The 25,687-nt window shown below is 36.3% G+C and overlaps 1 protein-coding gene across 2 annotated transcripts in view; it reads left to right on the top strand.

The window, feature by feature from the left end:
• The window catches only part of na (sodium leak channel non-selective protein na), a 711,066-nt gene that overhangs the window by 460,043 nt on the left and 225,336 nt on the right, over positions 1 to 25,687 (top strand). For both annotated transcript variants that reach the window (XM_067148870.2, XM_067148869.2), the window contains exon 20: positions 14,308 to 14,428. In XM_067148870.2, the coding sequence (XP_067004971.1) occupies positions 14,308 to 14,428 (121 nt within the window). The remainder of the gene's footprint in view (positions 1 to 14,307; positions 14,429 to 25,687) is intronic.

The following is a 25,687-nucleotide window of genomic DNA, read 5'->3' as shown; positions in this document are numbered from 1 at the left end:
GAAAAACAAAAAAGGCAGATGGAAATAAAGACAATACCAATATACAATATTTACATCACTAGATGGAGCAATAAATAACTCGCTGAGACAAATTCAGTGAACAAAGGGTTAATATAAAACATAATTGAAACCAAAAAATGTGCTAAACCTAAGAAAAGAAAATAAAAGATGACAGGCAGAAATGAAACAATAAGTGCTAATAGTGAGGTTGCGAACCTCTTAGACTGAACACTTTTAGTTAGATAACACATCAAAAACAGGATGAAATCACTGTGTTGAAAATTCAGGCTAACAGTCTGTCTTTGTAGAAACATCTTTCCACAAATGGCTAGGAGGGGAGTGAAAAAACTTGAGAAACCAAGTTTGAGAAGAGACAACATGCTAGGTGAAATGTATGTGATAAATAATGGGAAAAGACACCGATGAATTTAAAATCTTTTAGAATAGCAGCATTCTCAATTTCTTCTCAATTTAGCGGTCCCTTTTCTGGAAGATTATTTCCAATGTTAGCTAGGTGTGTTTGCCTTATTTTAAATGGTCAGGAGTGCACTGACGAAATTGTGAAGCTGTGTTAGAGGAGTAACAGGTGCATGGTAAACTGTAAGTGACCATAGTGGAAACTGTCAATGAAGTTCCAATCTGTAATGGAAAAAACGAGGTTGTGTGAGATACTTGGGCTGATAAGTAAAAAGTGTAAAACGGGTGTGAAGAAAACGTTAAAACTTACAGTACTTAAAGGTGGTTGTCCTCTCGAACTGGCGTGGCCTTCTCAGAGTTAATGGTCTCGTTCGTACGATCTTGTCTATTGCTGACTCAACTGTGTTTGCGAGGATGGGAGGAGCGGAGGGAGAAGGGCGTTTCAGGGCTGGTGGGGAGAGGGTGGGGGTGCAGAGGGGGGAGTGGTAGTGAGTTGGAGAGATGGAGGCGGGGCATGTTTTTATTATAGTTCTGACAAATATATGGAATGAATGTTTCAAGTAGAATGTTCTTTTGTTTTTTTTTCCTGTTGATTTCAATTAAATTGTGAGAGGGGTTCATAAACTGATCTAAATTGATGTGGATGCTCTCGAGAATGTTGTGTAAGGTGTCTTTTTGCTTATAATGCAAGATCTTAAGATCTTTATCTATTGATGTGTATTCGTGGCTGAATGCTTTATGATGTTCACTCATAGCTGTAAAACAACTATATTTGAGAGCGTTGCGATGTTCGGCGTATCTTATGACAAAATTGTTATTCTTGACAGTGTGTGGATTAAAAATGAGTTTGAAGTTGGTGTGGGAGATTCTAACGCTATTTTGATGTTGTGTTTTTTAAAAACATTAGAAATTTAGAATGCTACTTTTATTGAAAGTGAATGTGGAAAACGTTTCTTTAGGAGCGGAATCTTTTTCTAGGGTAGTCTTGGGTTTGCTCTTATATCTATTGATGACTCTGCTGATGAAGGTTCCGCTGAAACCGTAGTGTTCTGCAATATTTTAAATAGTATTAATTTCTTTTTTGTAATTCTTGCGAGATAAAGGAACAGTTAATGCTCTGAGTACCATGCTGTTGTAAGTTGCTTTCTTATGTATGTCTGGGTACACAGAAGTCGTCGGTTGGTATTGATGGTGTGGGTGGGTTTTCTATATATATATATTAAAGGATAAAGTGTTGTTACAGTTGCGCATAATGCTTAAGTCCAGAAAATTGAGGGCTTTGTATTTTTTTGACTCTGTGGTGAATTTTATATGTGGGCTAGTGGAGATGAGAGAATCAAGTATTGTGTTGCTATTAGTAACATGGGAGTCTAAAATAACAAACGTGTCATCTACAAAGCATGTCCAGTGTTGAATGCCGTTAATCTTACCAATGATGCGAGGATGTTCTAAATGATCAATGTAAATATCTGCAAGGATCCCTGAAGCTGGCGACCCCATGGGAAGACCTGTCTGTTGGTAAATGACATTATTGAAAGTGAAGAAATTGTTATTCAGTGTAAATTCCAGAATCGGAATGAATTCATCTATTTCGCCTATACTTAAATTGCTGAATTTGGAAAGATTGTTCTTGATCAATTGTATGGTGTTGTTAACGGGCGCATTAGCTTACATGTTAGTAATATCAAATGAATGAAGAGTGTGGTGTTTGGATAAATTAAATTGTTTAACTTTATTGCAAAACTAGCTGATGTACCCGTGCTTCACAACGGGATTCTCAGAAAGACTGTCTTCATGGTTTTCCTAACTGAAGTCCACACAGGTCATTACAAAAACCATCACTAGAAATGTAGCGATTAAAAGCAATGTTATCACATAAAATACTCGATCAAATGAAAAACCGCACATTTTCTCACTTTAACGAACAGTACTACGGTAACAATCTAACAGTCCAAAGTTTCAGTGCTGGAATGACCAGGCACAGACAGCCGTGAACACTCCTATGCTATTATTATGTTAAATATGCACACTGCTCATTCCAGTCAGTGCCTCAGAGTAAGGATTGAATAGCTCGAATGCTATGATGAACCAGTGCGTTACGTACCAGTAGTATCAGAAAATTTATGAACCAGGAGAGTGGCATGCTAAAGAAGAAAGTTGTCCAACTCCTCATCTACTCCCCACCAATATTCAGGCAGGCTGTTATACTCGGCACAACCAGGCGAGTTGGCCGTGCGGTTAGGGGCACGCAGCTGTGAGCTTGCATCCGGGAGGTAGTGGGTTCGAACCCCCCTCCCCCCCGTCGACAGCCCTGAAGATGGTTTTCCGTGGTCTCCCATTTTCATACCAGGCAAAGGCTGGGGCTGTACCCTAATTAAGACCAGGGCCGCTTCCTTTCCACTCCTAGCGCTTTTCCTATCCCATCGTCGCCATAAGACCTATCTGTGTCAGTGCGACGTAAAGCAAATAAAAGTAAACTTGATAAACAGCAGTAATCCCATCTATCAGAGATGAGTTGCAACAGGGACACAAAGCATATCCCAACAAACAATGATCAGTGTAATGTTATTGTTGATCAATGTTATGAGCTTTCTGTATTGTAGGCCATCACATTTAGTTTTCTTTTGACTCTGTGATATTAAGACGTCTTGCAAAATTATTTATAGCGTAGACTATAGTTCTTTATTCCCCGACTTAGCATACCGATTTTCATTAAATTCTGTTTACCCATTTTCATGTGACTCGGCGCTTATAAGGACTTGGCAACACAAATCAAAATTCATGAATATCTCTGTTATCATAGCCGGTACGGTAAAATGTATAATACATAAATGTTCGGAAATTTAATACTACTGTATATAACTTTAGTTATGTAGTATTTGTCGACAGGACCACTAATAACACAAATATTTGAGAATTACATTTTAGGCCTTCCCCTAAACTACCATTTCACGCTGCATGAATAAAATTATTTATGGCCTAGATTATAGCAACTTATTCCCCGACTTTGCATGCCTATTTTCATTAAGATAGGACCACTGATAACATAAATATTTGAGAATTAAATTTTAGGCCTTCCCCTAAACTGCCATTTCTCGCGGCGTGAATAAGATTATTTATGACCTAGATTATAGAAACGTATTCCCCGACTTAGTATACTGATTTCATTGAGATAGGACTACTAATAACATAAATATTTGAGAATTACATTTTAGGCCTTCCCGTAAACTACCATTTCTCTCGGCGTAAATAAGATTATTTATAGCCTAGATTGTAGCGACTTACTACCGGTCTTTACATACCGATTTTAATTAAATTCTCTTTAGCCATTTTCTCGTGATGTGTGTACAGACAGACAGACAGACAAACAGACAGACAGACAGACAGAAATTACGGAAAATCAAAAAGTGCATTTCCTTGTTACTATGGACACGACCTATACATAAATGCAATCCTTTTTAAATTCTGAACAATGTACAGACAAAACTCTTATTTTATATATAAAGATTCTGTGGAATTCTTTACTGAAGTATTGGCTTGAAAACAATAGTATGATTTGAGGAATTTGTGAATGAACCGAAATACCTCATAGGTCGGACTATTTCTTAAATTGATGATCGGTCTTATGGGGATGTCGGCTTTATGGATCTTGGGTAGTGCTTTTGCTGTGGGAAGCTTTGGATTCATAATCATCATTTTGGATTTTTCAAGGTCATTAAACAAAAACAAAACATTCTTATTATGGTTTTTAGGTCTCTTTGTATTTTATAAGTCGGTTCTTCTTTAGTGGTTATGAAGTTATCCGTAAAAAAATGTTAGTGCTTTCTTGATATAGTCACTTTTGTCCATGATTACAGTAGCGTTCCTTTTGTTAGTTTTCTTAATTATTAAGTCATTGTGTTTGACTTTATTCTTTAGATTGTAGACTTTAGCTATGTGTTCTGTGTTGGGTTTAATGGTTTGTTGTTGATTAAGGATAGAAGATAGCTTGCATTTGACTTCATATCGGACCTCTTCTTGTACGTTTATGGGTAATTTATTAATGGCTAATTCCGATTCAGCTATGGTGGAAATTAAATTATCACGGTTAGAAGGATTACCCCAGTTATGTTTAGGTCCCCTTCTCAGCACCGCAAATAGAAACTGGTGTGAGAAGGTTTTATCTTCAGTGAATAGTATAAAACTGATTCTTGATGTTTATAATGAAGAATTGACATATTCTAGTGCTGTTGAACTCCCCAAACCAAGGCGAGACATTAATGTCCAAACTAAAAATGTTGTGATGATATCACCAATGGAGGATAGTGATATCAAAGATTCAGAACAGACCCTAAAAATGATACAGACTATGACAAAACCTACCTCAATTAACATTGGAATCAACAACATTAAGAAAACCAGAAACAAAGGTATAATCATGGAACTAAGGAATAATGTGCAACACTTGTATGAACTATTGAAAGATCTAATGCCAAGTTATGTGCAAAAATTCCTTTAAAGAAGAACCCCAAAATCATTATCCATGGCATAGATATTAACTTTATTGATGAGGAACTAACAGATGCATTAGTAAACCAGAATCCTCATGTTAAAACAGTAATGGAAGAGGACAAACAAGAAATAATTAAGCATGTAATTAGAAGGTCAAGAACTGGCAAGAGTAAGTATGCAACAATTGAGGTTACTCCCAAGCTTTTTCAGGTTATAATAACTGGTGAAAAACTGTACATAGGTTGTACCCAGTGCAGTGTTAATGAATATACATCTGTAATTCGTTGTTATAGATGTTCTGGTTATGGTCATTATTTTTTTTCTTTTTTTTTTCCTGACTATAAAGAACAGCTAAGATGTTCTAATTGTGCTGAATCACATGACTTAAAGGATTGTCCTAAAAATCAAACAGAATGCATCAACTGCAAGTTACATAATCAGAAACAGATTACAAGGCAACACCACAATCTAAGAAATTCTAATCACCCTGCAGCATCATTCACTTGTCCAATATAGATGAAAGTAGTAGATATTATTAAATCTGAAATTAATTATGGCTAAACTGAGTATTTATCACCAAAATTTGCATAAATCAATCGTACCAACGCAGGAACTTATATTTAATTCAAACTATAATAGTGTTACACAGGAGGATATAAATTGCTTTGCATTCAGGAACCCGATACCAGGAACAACAAGATTATGGGTTTCGGACATGGCAGTTATATATATCAGTATATATATAGATAGTAATCAAGAAGAGAGAATTCGAGTTGCCATCACACAAGATATCAAAACAGCCTTCAGTTAATTCAGTACTGTAACCCTGACAGTTCTTCTCTGCATCAATTTCAACAGCTAGAAGGTGTATGTATGTAATGTTTATCTTGATTCTGCAATCGACATTGCGGTATCATTGGACGAGTTCCAAATTATATGCTCGGAATTAAAAGGGAAACCTCTTCTCATAACTGGTGATATAAATGCTAAACATGCAGCATGGAGCAGTCCTGTCACAGACAAACGTGGCAAGCTATTTTACGATTTCTGTTGTAGTAATTACTTTTTCATTCTTAATAATGGAGAGGAGCCTACATATGTCCGAGGTGATTATGAAAGTTACATTTATATGAGTATTTGTAACTCTGCATTTCTTGAATTTAATCCGGAGTGGACTGTAAGAAGTACAACATTTTCTGATCATAGACTTATAGAAATAATATTGGAATCCAATCCGTATAGGATTATGCCAACTACCTCAAAGTATTTAACTCGAAAATACAAAACAAAAAATGTTGAATGGTCTCATTTTCAACGATCAGTTTAAACAAGACTAGCAAATGTCCCTGAAAAAGTAAAGAAATGTGCAACATCAGCAGAACTTGACCAAATAGTCAATAATTTAACAGATGAGATCACAGCCATTTGTGATGCTCATCTCCCACAGATTTCTGAAGCACAAACAAAAAATTTTTGATGGAATTCAAGTCTCAACATTATAAGAAAATGAGTCTTAGCCTCTTACAGAAGATGGAAAAGATCTAGAAGTGCAACTTTATGAGAAATATATGAACAAAGATATTATGAACTTGTGATAGTACATATATCACACCCTTGCACTATATGTAGAAGTGAGAGATATTATTGTCAGTATTCAATTTATTATTATTATTATTGTTATTATTATTATTATTATTATTATTATTATTATTATTATTATTATTATTATTATTATCATCATCAGTATTTCAATTGTATATTTTGTCATGAATATTTGTAAGCTGGGAGATCTCCATATATGGTAGGTATGAGTAATTTGTTTTGTACAACGGCTGAGAAAACATTGCTATATTGGACTTGGAAAATTTGGATGAGTCATGTGTCTACCCCAGTGTTTGATAAGATGTACTTGTTGTTGTCATTGGGAAGTTCTATGAATCATGTGAATAGCCCCAAATCACATGAGCTTGTTGATGATGTACTTGAAAAGTTCTATGACTCATGTGAAACACCCCATTGTTATTGTCTTGGGAGCATGAAGAAGTTCAAGGTGTGGTCTTGACAAGAGGATCTACCATGATTGGCTGGCCAGGATCAATCTCGGCATATCATTTGAGAGCTGAGGTATTTATATACATCGACATCACAGCGGAAGTCAACCACACACACACACAGGAGTGAAACTGGATATACACTACTGGAGTGACACTGCTACAATGGACTGGACTTCAAACGTTCGTGGAACGTAGTCTTGTTATGTTCGTGGAAAGTGGCTGATCGACAAATTGTGGAGTGCTTACGCATTGGGTATTGTAGCACTTGTGGCGGCCTGGCATTACATATTGCTGAAAGCTGGGAGGTGCTATATCTCAGACTTTCCATAATTTATGTTCAGGAACGGCAAGCGTGTGTTGCTCAAATGTATATATCTTTACAACAAGTGTTAAAGTCAGTGAACACAGTATTACGAGGTACAGTATCTGTGTGATATTATAAGTACCGATTCTGAGAATCGGCAAGTCGTGTTAATACAGAGACAGTGAAGGGTAATTATCTACATGTACATTGTTCAACGAACTAACTACAAATGGTGGCTTAGTTCTCGCTTTTGTTTTCCCACTGTTTTCTTTGTTGTTGTTGTAAATATGGAGTCTTCCAGTAATATTTTGTTTGTGTATTATAAGTGTATTTTGGTGTGTTGATGAGGTGCTCATGCACAGATTTTATTGAGAATATAGTTAGATATTTTATAATCAGTGGAGTTATTGATGAACCTAGGTGCAGTTCCTACCTATTCAGTCATTTTCAGAAGGTTAGGTGAGGCCTGTAACAGATGTACCAGTACGCAGCATTATGTACACGCCCTGGGAGATAAAGAATTATCTTGTTCTATCTAAATTCGAGGGATCCATTCTGGTGAACTCTGGCGCCTATACTATGGACATTTCAATTAATTATTTTATTAATTTAATTTATTTCAAGTATTTTATCAAGTTTCTTCATAATTTTATTTATGATATTTTATTATTGTTTATCAGTATTCACAAATTATTACAAACTTAAAAGTGAGTATAAGAATTTGATAATGCAGGCAAAAACAAATGCCTGGAAAAAGTTCTGTTCTTTACAGAATGCCAGTAATCCGTGAAACATTGTGTATAAAATGTGTCGGAAGCCCAGAGACTTCAATAGGATACTGACCTCGATAAAAACAGGAAACGGTTTCACCAACTCTACACTGGAAACAGAAAATGTTTTGATGGACAATTTTTTCCCAGTAGAGGACAATGACAATGAATTTCAAAAGATTGTATCCAATTTTGCTGCTAATTCACCAGATACTGAAGATGACCTTGTGTTCACGAATAAGGAGGTTATTATCTCTAACTTGAATGACCAAAAGGTTTCTGGACTAGATGGAATTTCAGCCAATGTTGTTAAACATATTCATTACTGTCTTCCATTTCTTTTTATAATTCTTTTTAATAAGTGCCTCAACTTATGTTTCTTTCCCACCTGCTGGAAGAAATCTGTAGTCAAAGTGATTCCTAAGCAAAATGCTAAAAATGTATTTGCCGTCAATGCATTCCGACCATTATGTCTGTTGGCTTTGCTTGGAAAATTTTTAGAAGAGCTGTTAATTGATTGTATAATGTATTTTCTTTGTGCAAACAATTATTTTAGTAATAGACAATTTGGTTTTTCTGCACTAAGATCTACAGAAGTCTCAGTAATATATGTTGTTGTTTGGGCCAAGGAAATCTTCTTACATCGGCAAGTTGGCGTACTGGTATCTCTGGACATTTCTGGTGCATTTGATAATGCATTGTGGTCCAAAATTCTTCATCAACTAAAAGTTAAAGCCTGTCCAAAAAATGTATATAAATTAACACAGAGTTATTTTAGTAATCGAAGTGTACAGTTAACAATAGGTACCAGAACAATAACTAGGACTCTTGTTAAGGGATGTCCTCAAAGTTCAGTATGCAGTCCAGTCTTCTGGACTATACTATATGATGATTTACTGCAACAAACTCTTCCACAAAATTGTAATATTATAGCTTATGCTGATGATGCTCTTCTCTTTGTTAAGGATAATACTGTGAAGGAATTAAATATTTCAACAAATTCTGCTTTAGAAATCATATATAAGTGGGGATGTGATAACAAATTACAATTTAATCCTCAAAAACCTACTGCAATGTTAATAACAAGAAAAAGAAAAGTGAAGAAACCAAAGATCAGATTGAACTCAAAACAATTAACATTTGCAGACAAAATATCTTATTTGGGAGTCATAATAGATAGTAATTTAACATTTTGAGCTCATTTTCAGTGCTTAGCTGAAAAGGCTGGTAAATTTTTGCAAGAATTATCCATTGCTTGTAAAACATCTTGGGGTCTGAATTCAGATATAGTATTACTTTACAAAAGAAAATATTTATAAAATCCTCCTATCAATACAAGTCAAGTCATCTGTTAGATGAAGCAAAGTCTATACATGTTTCAGCCTAATCTCAAGGCCATCTTCAGTAGCAAAACAATGATTACATAATATACAAACTTAAATGAAATCAACGAAAAGAAAAATATTTTATTGGAAACCTTTGTCCCGCTCATCTGCGAACAGTTCATTAATAAAAAAGAGTTTCACTACCGACATTCTAGAACAAGACCCGCCCTTCCATCAACACCCTCTTTCCGCGAATCACAACGTTCCTCCTCCCTGTCCCTCCCCCTCCATTACCCCTCCCAAACACATCGACACAGATACACAGTAAGCCATACACAGGCTTAGTTGTCAATGTGACTTGAGACCGACAAGGTCATCTCCATTCGAGACGACAACGTTTAGTTACAAGTAAGTCATATGAGTTTCCTTTTCGTACATCATTTTTAACTTGTTCTTCATCCACTCATATATTCCTTTTTTCTCATTACAGATGTTATACACGTTTTATTCATAGTATTGACGGTCTCACTACACTCCTCAGCATAGTGTTTTTATTTAACAGTCAGCGAGATCTATTAGACGAGAGGACTTCGTACCTCAGTGTGTTTTTAACTCACTAATCATGATCACTGTCACTTCACATCATTACGATTTTTAATTTGTTTGTATATTATGTAATCATTGTTTTACTACTGAAGATGGCCTTGAGATTAGGCTGAAACATGTATAGACTTTGCTTCATCTAACAGATGACTTGACTTGTATTGATAGGAGGATTTTATAAATATTTTATTTTGTAAAGTGATAACCGTCAATACGGAATGAGATTCATAACTTGCAATCAGATATTGTACGCATAATATATCGTGAATAGTTTAAGCCAATGATATATTATATTGTGCTTCAGAATATAAAAATATCCTGGAGAAGAAACAGGCTCAATGTAAATTTGCACAAATTGGGAGAGGATTTATACTCAGAATAATACGAGGTTATAGAACAATATCCACAGATGCTGCTCTTATTATAGCTGGTATAGAACCTTTGCATCTGAAAGCCATAGCCAAAGCTGAATTGACTAACATTAAGAAAGGAAGACAATGCAATATGGTAATACAAGAATATGTTGAGCAAAAAGTAAATATCCTTGAATGTGGTCATCCAGCATATCATTGTGAGTATGTTATCACTGAATGTTTTCTGTCACATGAGGTACAAGTTTACACAGATGGCTCAAGAACACCCAAAGAGGATTGTACTAATCTAGTAGGAAGTGCCTTTGTTGTGTATAAAGATGAAGCAGAAATATATTTTAAGACTATGAAACTTTCCTCCCACTGTTCCATTTTTCAAGCAGAACTTCTTACTATAAAATATGCAGTTCAGTGGATAAAAGAAGGAAATTTTAGTGCATGTATACATAGTGACTCACAAGCAGCTCTGAAATCTATTAGTAAAAAATATAATTTAAATTCTTTGGCATGTAGCATTAGAACAGATCTCTCACAGTATGGAAGACATATCTGTTTTAAGTGGGTTGAAGGGCACGAAGGTCTATTAGGTAATGAAAGAGCAGATGAACTTGCTAAACTTGCAGCATGTAGTGAAAATGAAACTGTATACAAAAGAGCCCCTATATCAAAAGTGAAACGTGAATTATTTAAATTCACAATCAGCAAATGGTCAAAGCTGTGGAACTCAAGTAATAAGGCTGAAGTTACTAGTACAAATTTTTTTCCCACGGTACAGGACCGTTTGGACTGCAGTTTATTGAAACCAATCTTGTCCAGCACTCAGTTTCTTTCAGGTCACGAAAAATTTCAATTTTATTTATATAAATTCAAAATTATTAGTAATAACAGTTGTGTTTGTGGAGATGAAGAAACTGCAACTCACCTTATTTTTAATTGTCCATTCTTCAGCAAAGCTAGATATATTTTGGAACAACAATTAAATTGTTGTACAGTAATGTCAGTCAAACCTGTTTTTAGGATATTTCACAAGATCTGTTGTTTGAATGATTTTTTAAAGTTTATGTAGTTTATTTTAGAAAAAATTTAAGAATAGTTTTTCCTTTTCTCCCAGTTTAGTTAATTTGTGTGTGTAATCACTCGCTTCAAAAAATTTGTATTATATGTTTGTACTATTTAAGATGACTAATATATATATATCATGTGGTTATTTCTAATGGAAATTCTAAGTTCCCATGGAAGGAATTAGAATTTTTTTTCCACCAATAGAGCATGTCTGTTTCTAGCCGAGTGCAGCCCTTGTAAGGCAGACCCTCTGATGAGGATGGGCAGCATGTGCCATATGTAGGTAACTGCATGTTATGGTGGTGGAAGACAGTGTTATGTGTGGTGTGTGAGTTGCAGGGATGTTGGGGACAGCACAAACACCCAGCCCCCGGCCACTGAAATTAACCAATGAAGGTTAAAATCCCTGACCCGGCTGGAAATCGAACCCGAGACCCTCTAAACCGAAGGCCAGTTTGCTGACCATTAGCCAACGAGTCGGACTAGATAACTAGTTACAGTATAACCTACAGCCCTAATATGCTAGACAAAGTAGGGCTTTTTCATAGATAATAAATAAATAAATACCATGATTATCAGCTAGGATAATTATTTTCTTCTGAGCACTGTCTTGCCTTGCATATACTGGTGAAGTAGGGTTAGGCCTAAACTTCTTTGACTGAATTCGTGTGGGTTTTTTTTTTTTTTTTTTTTTTTTTTTTGGCGCACAAGATGAACTGCTTATGCTTTCTTCATTTGTCTCAATTGGAGGGAATTAATTTATATCTAGTAGGCATTCAAAATGATTTCTTATATCAACTTGGTCCGTTTCAGGTGTCATATGCAAAGCACACGACCAAGTAAGTAACATTTCATTAACCTTGCAGAGCCACTGGCTGAAGATTTATACTTGCTGTTAACATCCTTCTTTTGATCACGAATCCTAACTCATCACCCATTTTCAGTGATGCAAGACTTGTCCTGGAAAGCATCCAAAAATCAGAAGATAGTTTATATTCTCCACTCTGCAATGTCAGGAAGACTTCTTTTTTTTTTTTTTAACATGTGCATCTTTAGTTTTGTTGCGTTGGTTCGAGACTCAGCGCGTACACAAATAATAATAGTAATAATAATAATAGAGAATAGCAAAATAAGAATAACAATAATATTGACACTCAACGAGAATAAGGAAATAGTAAATAATATCGATACACAATAATATGGATAGGGAAATCATAAAATAATACAGAAGCGGTGGTTACACATCAAACTTGGAAACGTGACGGAAAACTTTTAAATACGCAAAATCAAATCATACGCTTGGGAACTTATAGGCCTAATAATGACAACTAAGAAAGGATTGTGGAAACGTGAAAGGTCCCTATTGAGGTCCATGGGAAGGTATGGCGTTATGGGGGAGAAAAGACTTACAAGAATCACCCTCTAGCACAACTATATTAAAAATAACAAATGAAAATTTACAAGAAACAAAGTTAAATTACGGAGCAGCTGATACTTAACATATTTGACAAAAGGATACAATTACGAATCCAAAAACACAAATGAATGGATTATTGATTAAAAAACAGGTGAGACTTGAAATTACAAACAGCGGGAATCTAGGGCAAACTCAGACACGTTGAATTTAAAACGTTGAAAATGACATCAAGCAAGAAAATACCAAAACACAAAGGAATTACAGTAAATTAAATCAAACTAAATTCAAAAACTTTGAAAATCACATGAAAATAGCACTTACCGCGGAAAGCAGGAGTTCCCAAGGGGAACAACTTGCATCTCTGGCAATAGACATTCTACTCAAAGTCTGATTAGGCATTGTTCTACTGATAGAAGAACTTGTTTTAAAGAAATAATTAAGTTCAGTATGCTTCATTACAAATCAAACAACACACAATCAAATTGATCAATCTTATTCAAATGAGATGACAAGGATAGCTTCAGATATGTTAGCATGGAGAGCTGTGTCAATGAAGTCTGTGGACTAATGACAAGAACACTATACAGGAAAAATAAAACTCATTCTGAAGATTTTATAAATTTAGAATACTCATGTGGCACAAGGACAAAATAAATCACATGCATAACACATCAGGACAGCTCAACAATAAGTAGCAGACTGTTACTTTGAAATGTGGTTTCGGATTGGAGAAAAACAAGTGTGATGAGAGAGGAGAAGGGAAGGGCAAAGCCAGAAGTTCAGGTCCACTTGCTGGTAGGAAACAGGGGTAGTTTTGCAGGTGTGTTGATGGTCACATCTGTTCTATTATTAGAAATTATGGTAGCTGTCACAACTGACATGATATGAGTGACTTATCAACCTGTGCCCTTACTGTAACAAAATGTACCCTACTCTTCCTCTACTAAGTGTTTAATCTAATTTCTGTTGAATATGTTATTGCAAATTCAGCAAATTCAGCCTATTCATCTGTTTTCAAATGTTTCTTTCATTTTTCCTCGTAAAAGCCCACTTGTCAGTTGCAAGTTTGAGGGCTAGCTCTGAAATAATAATGTAATCTAGTTTGAAATGTTTACCTTACCTCTTCTTCTTTACAGTTGATATTACAGACCAATTTTTTCCTTGATTATTGTCTCTCTTTTTTTCATCTTGTTAGCTATAGGTTACACTCATTCTTTCCTAAGGCTCAGTTCTCTCCATAAAAATAGAATTTTGTGATCAGTTGAAACAGTAATCACCACCCTTACCTCAAATGAATAATTCTCTCATGTACTAAGTGATAGTTCTGTTTTCTTTTTTAAAAGGTCGTAAAATGTTTCAACCTCTCAAGTGGGATGCTATTTCTAATTGCATGTGTAATGTTTTTTTTTTTTCCTTATATATACCTCACATTTATTTTTGTGATTCATGGAAGTGTTGTGTTTAGTATTAATTATTTGCATATGTTCTGTCAGGGCAAATCCCCGGCGTTTCAACTTCGATAACATTGGTGATGCCATGCTGGCTTTATTTGAGGTTCTCTCATTTAAAGGCTGGCTGGATGTTCGGGATGTCCTAATTAAAGCATTAGGACCTGTAAGTGAGACAGCTATTGATGTATTGATGTCTTTTTGTAATTTAGCTTCTTTGCAATGTTAAATTGGCATAATAATGCTACAGCATGGTAGTAGTACCTCACATGTGTATTTAGAGTACTATGTGGTGTTTCTCAAAATTCTTTAATTTTTTGAGTGAGTTTCTTTTTGTTTCTCTCTGTCTGCCTATGTGTGCAAATTGTTACCGTATATTCCTGTTTATGTATGCAGTAGAGGAACGTTGATATGTTATGTTAAAGTGCTCAGAATTAGTGTATTGGAGTATGATAGCTGACTGATGTCATCTCTGGCTTTGCACAGTGGTCATGGCATAGTGTGTGCCCAGTACATGTGGGATTTTTGGAACTTGTGGTCTGGACTCCATATAAAACTAGATGCCAAGTTATTATAATTCCAGTATTAACAGTTGCTTCAAACTGCTTTCTAATTTAATAAAATTTATTGCCTGTTATAGATAGACTATTATTTTTCTATTTATTTATTTATTTATTTATTTATTTATTTATTTATTTATTTATTTATTTACACTGGTTACGCCCACATTGGAGCATCAAAATCAACCTTATACAATAAAATCTTCAAAAAAATAAATACATCAAAAAAATTTATTTTTTTGCACTTGATAACTTCCTTTCTTCCCAAAAGTCTTCATTCTAGATGATCTTGCAGCCCGTTCTTCTGTTGATATAACATACTGCTCACGTTTTGATGTTTTAAGTGATAGTTTTGTATAGTTGTTGTTTAGAATCTTCTTCTCTTCTCTATTTTCAGTTTGCTCTGTAGTAATTTTCAATTTATCCCAATTCATTTGTATTTCTTTAAGCCTAGTGTTCTTTTGTTTTACTATTCCGAAAGAAATCAAAAAGCTGTGTTAGGAGTCTAAAATTTGGCAAATGGTATATGTGTCCAAAAAGCAATCCTCCATTTTCTCATCGTGTCAGTAATTCATTCCAACACAAAACCATGAACTAGATGAAAAATCAACCTACAAGAACTATCCACCTCATTGATTAATTAATCATTAATTATAACCCTTCTAATGAACCATCCAGCTCTATAATTGATCAGTTTGCAATAAATCGGAATAAAAATTAGATAACCCGAGAACTTCATATTGGCATAAATCCTATCCATATTATATGAAAGAAAACTAATAATTACACATGAGTAACAAGTAACATTAGATACTATTACAGGTATACAATTTTCATTTTTGACAACTTCAAACTTCAACTCGCCATGAGAGAACGAACATTGCCTCTTATAACAGCTTTAACCCCTCTGGATGGTGGGGTTTATTCTATAAAAACAGCTAATCCCATGAGATTGCAAACACAACACAATGATGAACACATATTTCTCTTCATGAATTTACACACCACACTTACAATGATCACACAGACACTGAAAACACTGGTTAATATTGACTGAATACTCATAAATTATACATTCATGAATATGCCACAAATAAGACTTCATTATTACAATATTCCTGCTAGAAATACCACAGTTATAATGAATAAAACCAACTATGTCTCCAAAACTAAGGAATTTTTTAACAGCAGCACCTTTTCAATAATTAAGAAAGACCCAACCCAACGAATTCAGCGATAATTAAAACAAACCCTTAAGAACATTTCCTTTCTTTTTACGGACCTCGAAAAATCTAAGCTTTTAAATATGAACCCAGGTCTTCCTGCAGCTAAAGCCCTTCCAAAGATCCATAAAGCCAATATCCCTATCTGCCCTATTATTAACTATAGGCCTAGTCCTCTGTATAAAGCCTCTCAATTTGTCCAAAGTTTCTTGGCTAAAAACTACCATTTTCTCACCAATAAGTCTATTAAAAACACCATTGAACTAATTGACAAACTAAAGACCTTCGACTTGCAACCTAACCACTCCCTTCATTCTTTTGACATAGTCAACATGTATCCAAGCATACAAACAGCAAAGCTTTTCCCTATTATTGAAAGCAACTTAAAGAAATACAGTCCTCTTAGCAAACTTGAAATATATGACTTCATTTCCATTCTGAAATTAGTCATCAATAATAACTTTTTCACTTTTGACAAAACTATTTATCAACAAGACGGATTAGCAATGGGTTCACCCGCGTATGGTATCTTATCGGAGATTTATTTAGATTATCTGGAACACACTAAAATCAACAACAACTTTCCCAACATTCTTCTATGGGCGAGGTACGTGGATGACACATTTGTAATTATGAACATAGAAATTAAGAACATGCCCTCTACCCTTCACGATCTTAACAGCGTCGATCCCCACATTAAATTTACACTTGAGTCTGAAACAAACAGGTTAATCAATTTTCTAGATTTGACCATTCATAGACACCCTTCCTCTTTATCTTACAAAATCTACAGGAAATCCACACAAACTGCAACTACCATTTGTCACGGCTCCACACATCCCCAAGCACACAAACGTGCTACCTATAATAGTTTAGTCCACCGTGCCTGCACAATACCCATGTCAAAGAAAGACTTGAACAATGAACTCAATACTATTCGTGCAGTCGCCAAATTTTACGGTTACAATAAACCCTTTATAGAACAGATTATCAACAAGTTCAGACACCAACCTAAGACCACTCTTGCACGTTATAAATTTCATATTAGAGCCTGTATTGTCAAAGTATACCACTCTTACTAAAGAAAAATCTAAAGATGTCACTTCTTCCACCTATACTTTCAACAAAGATGTCTACAAAATCACCAGTCTCTTCAGAAAACATAACGTAAAAATTTCCTTCAGAACAAATAACAGGAATTCTGAAATTCTGCACAATTCCCCATAAGTTAACATATCCAATACTTTCTTAAAGTCCGGAATCTACAGATTCAAATGCAGTGACTGCAATTCCTCATACGTTGGGCAAACAGGATGCAGTTTCACCACTAGATATTCAGAGCACGTCAACGCTATAAGATACAATAGGTTTTCAGCAATAGGTCAACACATCTCGGACTCCAACCACAAGTTTACCGACGTTGAATACGATTTATAGATCCTTCATATGGCCAATAAAGGGCCTCTCATGAATATAATCGAAAATTGTTTTATCCATTTCGATCAATACTTTAATCCTAACTTCAACGTAAATGAAATCTCTGATAAGCCTAATATCCTTTTCAATTTCTTAATTAACTTGTTTAAAAATATCAAATTTCCAAACACTAGGGCTATATTTCAAGCCATGTGCAATCCACATCCCCGTCACTTACCCTCACTACCTCATCCCTCTGCCCCACCATAGCCCTACTCCTCAGCTTTAGCTCTTCCTTTTTCTCCTTCCCCTCCCCTCACTCTCCCTTCCTTCCGCTACTCGGCCTCCATTATTGCTCTCTTCATTAGCCCAGCTTTAGCTCCTCCTTTTTCCCCTTCCCCTCCCCTCACTCTCCCTTCCCTTCTGCTACTCGGCCTCCATTATTGCTCTCTTCATTAGGCCAGCTCCTCTCCTTTCAACATCTATGCCATCATGCTACTCAAGGTGAGTTCGCCTCCTTTCCCTTATATTTCTTTTGGCTATGTGCATTTTTATCACGCCTAATTTAGCATTCATTCTTTTCGTCAGGTCTCCATGTTTCCATACTGAACTGGGAATCGTGACGTTAATTCAAATTATGATCTTCACACGACCACATTGTTGGCTTCGAAACCACCTGAATTAAGGCTGTTAATTACTGCAAGTTAAGAGAACAAGATTATTCTTCCCACTGATAACATATGTTGCCTTATGATTTATGCACCTCAAGATGGACTATTCTCTTGTTTATCAAGACTCAACAACTGGGATACCTTCTCAAAAATGTTATGTTTTACGGTCAGACACACCACATCATTTCAACTGGTTATAATCTAACAGTGACCTTATATGTGCTGTCATATGTTTTAGATGGTTATACGCACCATACCCTCATTTTAATGTTACATTTAATATTTGCCTTAGTAAGTGCATTTAAATGTTGTATATAGATACACCTCATGTTCTACAAACCTCACGCTGGACTACTTTCTCGTGTATCATACCCTAACTATTGTTACCTTCTCTGTTTTGCTTTCATTGTTTTAACTTTTGACAATTTAGCTTTCAACATTAATCCTTGTATTTGCTGTCATGTGTTTTATATTTCAACTAGTCGTAGTTTAACATTTTTCTTGTAGGTGCTATCATGTGTTATATATTGCTATTCGATAAGTTGCATTTTGCTCAATTGATTTGTTGGCTGGTGATGACGCACAATGAGCGTCGAAACTAGTACCAACCTTCTCTAAATGTTATGTGATATATATTCATATCAATAAACATACATGGTATTGAAAAGGTGGACCTTTAACATTTTCATTTTACTGTAATCGCAGTTCAATACGGAACAAAATGAAGTTTCTAACTTTCAATTGGTACCAACAATGTAGGCAAGCTGGTATAAGTACCAACATAGTTGAGGATGTGTGGCATCTGGTATATGCAGCGCGGGTCAAGTTTAAGGAAGCAGAGATTTGTTATCAGTGGAATACCTTGTAGAACTGACTGGAAGGTGATTGGGGATTTGATTGGAGATTTAAATGAGACTATGGAGTGGATATGTGGGAAACTGGGAGTGAGATTTCTAGATCTTAATGGGTTGGTAGGAGATAAGAATCTGCACTCAGATGGCCTTCACTTAAACCGCAGTGGAACGTATAAGTTAGGAAATTTGTTTGGAAGGGTTGTAGGGAGGTACATTCAGGGAAACAGAGTGGTCTAGGGAGCGATGATAAGGGTACAGGGATCTGGAAGTAAAGTAGGAATGACATAAAAATGTTGAAATGTAAAAGTATTGTAGAGAAAGGAATAGAATTAAGTAGTTTAATAGATATGTACTTAGCAGTTATTGTAGTAGGCGTTGAATCATGGCTGAGAAATTATGTATTGGGTGCAGAAATTTTCTCACGGAAGTGGAGTGTGTCTCACTAAGTTTACAAAAGGAGTATTTTTATTACCCCACCTATTCAATACAATTAATTCCACAGTTATGTGGTTAATTAAACATAGAGATTACTAAATTTAAAGGGAAATGTTTTGCCCTTCTTTTATTGGGCATCATCAGCCTTATTTAATCTTAAAACAAGCATTGGTCAGAGAACATTATCACTTATAACTTATAAAAATTGAACTGTGATTTCTTAAAAGTATTGACACTGTGGAATAATTGTTATAAAATAAAGATGTTGAGACATAACATATACAACTCATGCTAAAATCACTTTAAACAATTTTTGTCTAAAAATAAAAGAATTTTGTGCCATATTAATTCTGAAAACAACACATGTCCAACACTGGAGTGTGTATTGTAGAGATAGGATAGGAATGGTAGGAGGGGGAGTATTCATTCTGGTGAAAGAATAATTTGTAAGCTGGGCCGATGACCTTCGATGTTAGGCCCCTTAAAACAACAAGCATCAATTTGTAAGCTATGAAAATGTTAAAGATGACAAACATGAAATTCTAGGTGTAAGGCTCATCTCTAGAAATAATAGGCAACTTGATGTCTTTGGAGTGTACAGATCAGGAAAGGGTAGCGCTGACGCTGACACTGACGCTGATACAGAATTGATAATCAGCTATGTGGGAAATGATATGGAAAGGAATGTGATTGTAGTGGGAGATCTCAATATACGAGATGTCAGTTTTGAAGGTAATGCAGACGATAGGAAGCATGACCAACAAATGGCAAATAAGTTAATATGGGAAGGACAGCTTATTCAGAAAGTGATGGAACCAAATAGAAGGAAGAATATTCTGGTTGTGGTGCTGGTAAAACCAGATGAGCTCTATAGAGAAACCAAAGTAATAGATGGAATTAGTGATCATGAAGCTGGTTTTGTCATAGTTAAAAATAAATGTGATAGAAAGGAAGGTCTTAAAAGTAGGGCTATTGGGCTGTACCATATGGCTGATAAAAGAGGCATGAGGGAGTTTTTAAAAAGTAACTATGATCGGTGGAAAGCAGGAAATAAAAATGTAAACATACTCTGGGATGGGTTTAAAGCAGTTGTTGAGAAATGTGAAAACAGGTTTGTACCTTTAAAGGTGCTGAAAATGAAATGGTGTATGGCTTTTAGTGCCAGGAGTGTCCGAGGACAAGTTTGGCTCACCAGATGCAGGTCTTTTGACTTGACGCCGTTGGCGACTTGCGCATTGTTATGAAGATGAAATGATGATGAAGACAACATATTCACCCACTTGTAGGATTCCAGCAGGATATAGCAGATATCTTGGATTCAGAAGGTTATATGGACTGTATCGTGATTGACCTGTCTAAGGCCATTGAAAGGGTAGATAATGGGAGACCTCTGGCGAAATGAGTGCATTGGACTAGACAAAAGAGTGACCGAATAGGTGATTATATTTCTAGAAAATAGATATCGGAGACAATATCATGTATAGACTATTATTGCGATGGGGTTGCCACTCCCAAAGGCATTTTATACCTGCTGCCAGTTGTTATTCTAGGCCGCTCCACTGGAGTACAGACACCTTCTGCAGCCGCTCCTTTGGAGTACAGGTGCTACAAATTTCTCTCTACCGCCATTGATGCCATACCGAAGTCTACCTTCTACGCCACTGATGCCATTGGGGTCTTCACCCATACCCTAGGCTTGGGCCTTCCATATTTGTGACCCCTGGAGAGAGGGTGTACCATTATTTTAAAGCTCCCAGGAACTGGGCTGCCTGTTGGTCCGCGAGTTGTATTGGATATTTCAACCAGACCTACTGAATTGTATGATCCCCCTACCCCTACCTGGGGACGCGTCCTCTAAGGGTTACCTGGCTGCCCCTAGGTGGGGTGCTAGGGTGGACATGGAGATTAGCAGGAGCATACAGCAGGCCAATGCATTTTACCAAAGTGTAAGCAAACTTGTTTGGAGCAAAGAAGTTCCAACGAAAAGTAAAGAGATAATGTTACAAAATGTACGATGTACCCATACTGACTTATGCATCTAAGATTTGGACTTTGACTAGCAGGCAAGAGAATAGAATTCAAGCTAGTGAGATGAAATTCCTAAGAAGTATGATAGGAAGGACAAGGAAAGACAGAGTGGGAAATGAAGATGTTAGGAAGGAAATTGGGATAGAAGGTAAATGAAAGAATTGAAAAGAATAAACTAAGGTGGTTTGAACATGTAAAGAGGATGGAGGAGAATAGAATTTCAAGACAGATGCTGGAGGCAAAGTGCAAGGGCAAGAGAGCAAGAGGAAAACCTAGAACAAGGTGGATTGAATCAGTGAAGAGCAGCATTAGAAGAAATTTAGACTGGGACAAGATCGTGGAAGGGGAATGGTGGAAGGTAAGAGGAAGATGGAGAAGTTCCATAAATACCCCGACCCGGCAGGAGCTGGATAAGGGGAAATGATGATGATATCTCAGGGAATTAGAGTCGGGAGTAGGGGAAGCTTTATCTGACCCTGTAATAAGAGGGGAATTCCTCAATGCAGTATTATTGGACCTGTTGTTTTCTTATATATATAAGTGGAGCCTGGATTTCCATGCAAATACATGTTTTTAAATAAGCTGGTTACATTTCTCAAACTTAGCAAATATTCATTTTATGGCTGAACAGTTCCAAATAACTGTTCTTTTTCCTTGCATGTTTGCATGCTTTGGCCTTTTTAGGAGAAAATTCATTTAGAATGCATATTTTGAAGATTTTGGATTTAATAGCAAATATTTGGACATTTAATACTACATAATATGACGTTTCTTCCAATTCTGGCCCATATACTTAATGTTAACTTGCATGATAGTGCCTTTTATGAATGTTGGTGTGCAGAATTTGGAACCATTTTTCTACGTTATACAGTATGACTATTACTGAGAGACGGAGAAAATGTATTCCTGGCATTCTATGTGAACAAACAAAGTTAGTACATATGTTAGAGGTCCTTTAATCCAATTAACCAAGCACTTTATTATCTGCTGCTTGTGTAAACCTTGACACAAGTCGGAGGTCACCATGTCAATCTGTGTAATTTTTAGGAATAAGGTGTCACAGTTATACGTTGCCATAAATTGAACCTTAAATTGTTCGTTACTCACTGACGGCTCATTTGTTCATCTATGTTAGACGAACAAAACAAAATTTGTATCACACTTCTGTGACGCCGCCTTACTGAGATAGCAGCTTACAAACCTTGGTTTTGCACTGAATCCTCTTCTGTTGTTATCCTGAAATTTCCTACCCAGAACTCTCACTCGTCACACGTCTTCGTTATCGCAGCAGGCAATCGTTATCAGTTATTGAGGACATTCAAAAGTGTCTGCAATCATCACATGAGAAGTAGCTGCGGCAGCTAGAGATAGGTCAAACAAAGTGATCCGTTCAAATACTGACTTTAAATTCGTCAAGCTTATATAAGATGCATTGGGGTGAAAATGTTAAGATGTATAATTTGACCTCACTTTGTCCCAAATGTCTTCATTTAAGTATGCACCTGTCACTGCTTCTGACGTAGAAAGATCATTTTCTGTCTTTACGAATGTGCTGACAGATAAACGGATGAACTTAATCAAGACAGTTTGGAGAAATTATGGTAGTAGTTGTACAATGTTTCAAAAGGAACTGAATTTTGATAGTTCCTATTTTCTAGTTTACTGTGCATGTTTCGCTATATGATAGTGCATGAATGCATGCATATTTTGAGATGTTATAGTGCATGGAAATCCGGGCTGTTTATGTAAGTGATATGAATGAAGAACTGGAATCAGAGATAAGGCTTTTTGCAGATGATGTTATTTCGTGTAGGGTAATAAATAAGTTACAAGATTGTGAGCAACTGCTAAATGACCTCGTTAATGTTGTTAGCTGGACAGCAGACAATGTTATGATGATAAACGGGGTTAAAAGTCAGGTTGTGAGTTTCGCTAATAAAGAAAGTCCTCTCAGTTTTAATTACTGCATTGATGGGGTGAAAGTTCCTGAATTATCTAGGTGTTAGTATAAGGAAAGATCTTCATTGGGGTAATCACATAAATGGGATTGTAAATAAAGGGTACAGATCTCTGCACATGGTTATGAGGGTATTTAGGGGTTGTAGTAAGGATGCAAAGGAGAGGGCATATACGTCTCTGGTAAGACCCCAAAAAGAGTACTGTTACAGTGTATGAGACCCTCACCAGGATTACTAAATTACCCTGCCAGTTCACAGCCTTGATTCCTCTTTAGAAAGAGAACTAAGTTTTAACCTGTATTTCAGTAAAAATATTAGGAGCACCAGCTTACAATTCAGAACCTAGAAAAGTAAATAATGTTTTGTATCTACTTTTGTTTGCTAATATTACTTTGAGTCTAACTCATTGGAAGAAAAATCAGATACCACCAACTACAGTATTTCCTGCAGTCTTTTCATATTATTATTTATTTATTTTTCCTTCTTATAATGACAGGCTGCCTAAATCTGATAAAGTAATAATAATACTTAAATACTAAATATATATTTAACCATGAAGAGTTTTCTGGAGTTACAGTAGTCCTCGTATGCAGTATGCTAGTGGTGATTTCCAACAATTTGGGCGGAGCCTTTAATGGCCAAGATGGCTAAATCATAATATAGATTCTTGGCAATGCCCACACTTTTGAAAAGCTCAACTAAGAATTTTGATAGGTTTCTTCTTGTTCTGATGAAAAGTTGTACAGCTCATACTGGAGAGTATGATTCTTTGAAGTAGCCGATGGTTGGTTCATAGTTGGCTCACTTCTCTGCATCTACCTCTGCTGGCTGACTGGAACCGAGCTTACATCTAATGGTGGGGTCCTGTACATATGGAAAATTCTTTTCTCAGTCAATTGTGACTATATGTATTCTCCGGTTGCTTCCATCATTGGCAACATGTCACCTCTCAACAAGATGGCGGTAACTGGGAACGGGCGTGTTTTTGTACCTCCGACATATTACTTTCTTTTCTTAGTCTTTCTTGTGTATAGAAGTGCGTCGTACTGTGCTTTCATATCTACAACCATCCCTGAAGCAAGTGAAGTGTCGTGTGATTCAGTACTGCAATGGTGCTTCGCTGAACGGCATTATATTTTCTCTGCTTTGTCCGTCTCTGATCTCCCTGTGCTTCGCCATGCCCCTGTCTCTTCCAGCGAAAGGACGAAAGGTTGCCATGCTTCCACACGTGCTGTGTTCGCTATCTTACTACTTCTTTCCGGTGACGTTCATTTAAATCCAGGACCGCTTAATGTTTATTATCAGAATACCCAGAGTCTGAAAAACAAATTAACTGACTGTGTACTCAGTGAACCTGAATTTAGCGAGTTTGATATCTTATGTTTCACTGAAACTTGGTTACCTGATTTTGTTTCGGACAGTGAACTTCCATTCTCGTCTAACTTTTCAGTGTTCCGTAAAAACAGAGGTACCGGTAAGCATGGGGGTGGTGTAATGATTGCAGTAAGTAATAAACTTAAAGCCCGTCACAGGCCCGACCTAGAAACTGAATGTGAGATAACCTGGGTTGAAATTATGATCCCCAGAAGCAAAAACTTATTAGTTGGCTGCTTCTACCGCCCACCCTCCAGTGATATCACAGCGTTAGAAAATTGCTTCAGTTCAACGGTTTTGGCTCTAAATAAATCCAATGATATTGTGCTAATCGGTGATTTCAATTCGCACATATCCTGGCAATCTACAACCACTGGAACAGTAACCGACCCTGTGGACTCATTTATTTTGTCTAATTTCATAAACGGTCTTCATTTACATCAGTTCTGCTTAAAACCCACCAGAAATCTGGCAACATTGGACCTGCTCTTCTCTACAGTAACTAGTGTTAGTGTATCTGTTGGCAGAAACATCCTTAGCGCTGACCATGACTCAATCGAGGCTACCCTCAGCCTACCTGCTTGTCAACATAAAGACTTCCCACCCGCTGCGAGGCAAACATTTCCGCTCTGGAGTAAAGTGGACTGGCTAGTCGTCAACCAGGACTTGTCATCCCTCCCTTGGTGCTGGTTATCAGCTGAGCGTGACGTCAATAGTGCGGTTTCCCTGTTTGAGGATTTAATATTTACCACCATTAAACAGCATGTACCTTTCTCCAAACCCAGAACACACAAATATCCCCCCTGGCTGAGTGCCGAAACTAAATTGCTACTAAAGAACAAAACCCGTGCGTGGTCACTCTGGAAGTCTATCCCCAATTCACACACGTATAATACTTTTAAACAA

Source organism: Anabrus simplex, chromosome 1, assembly GCF_040414725.1.
Source record: "Anabrus simplex isolate iqAnaSimp1 chromosome 1, ASM4041472v1, whole genome shotgun sequence".
Taxonomy (NCBI): Eukaryota; Metazoa; Arthropoda; class Insecta; order Orthoptera; family Tettigoniidae; genus Anabrus; species Anabrus simplex.
Note: the sequence above shows the minus strand (reverse complement) of the source record. Positions and strands in the feature narration are given on the sequence as shown.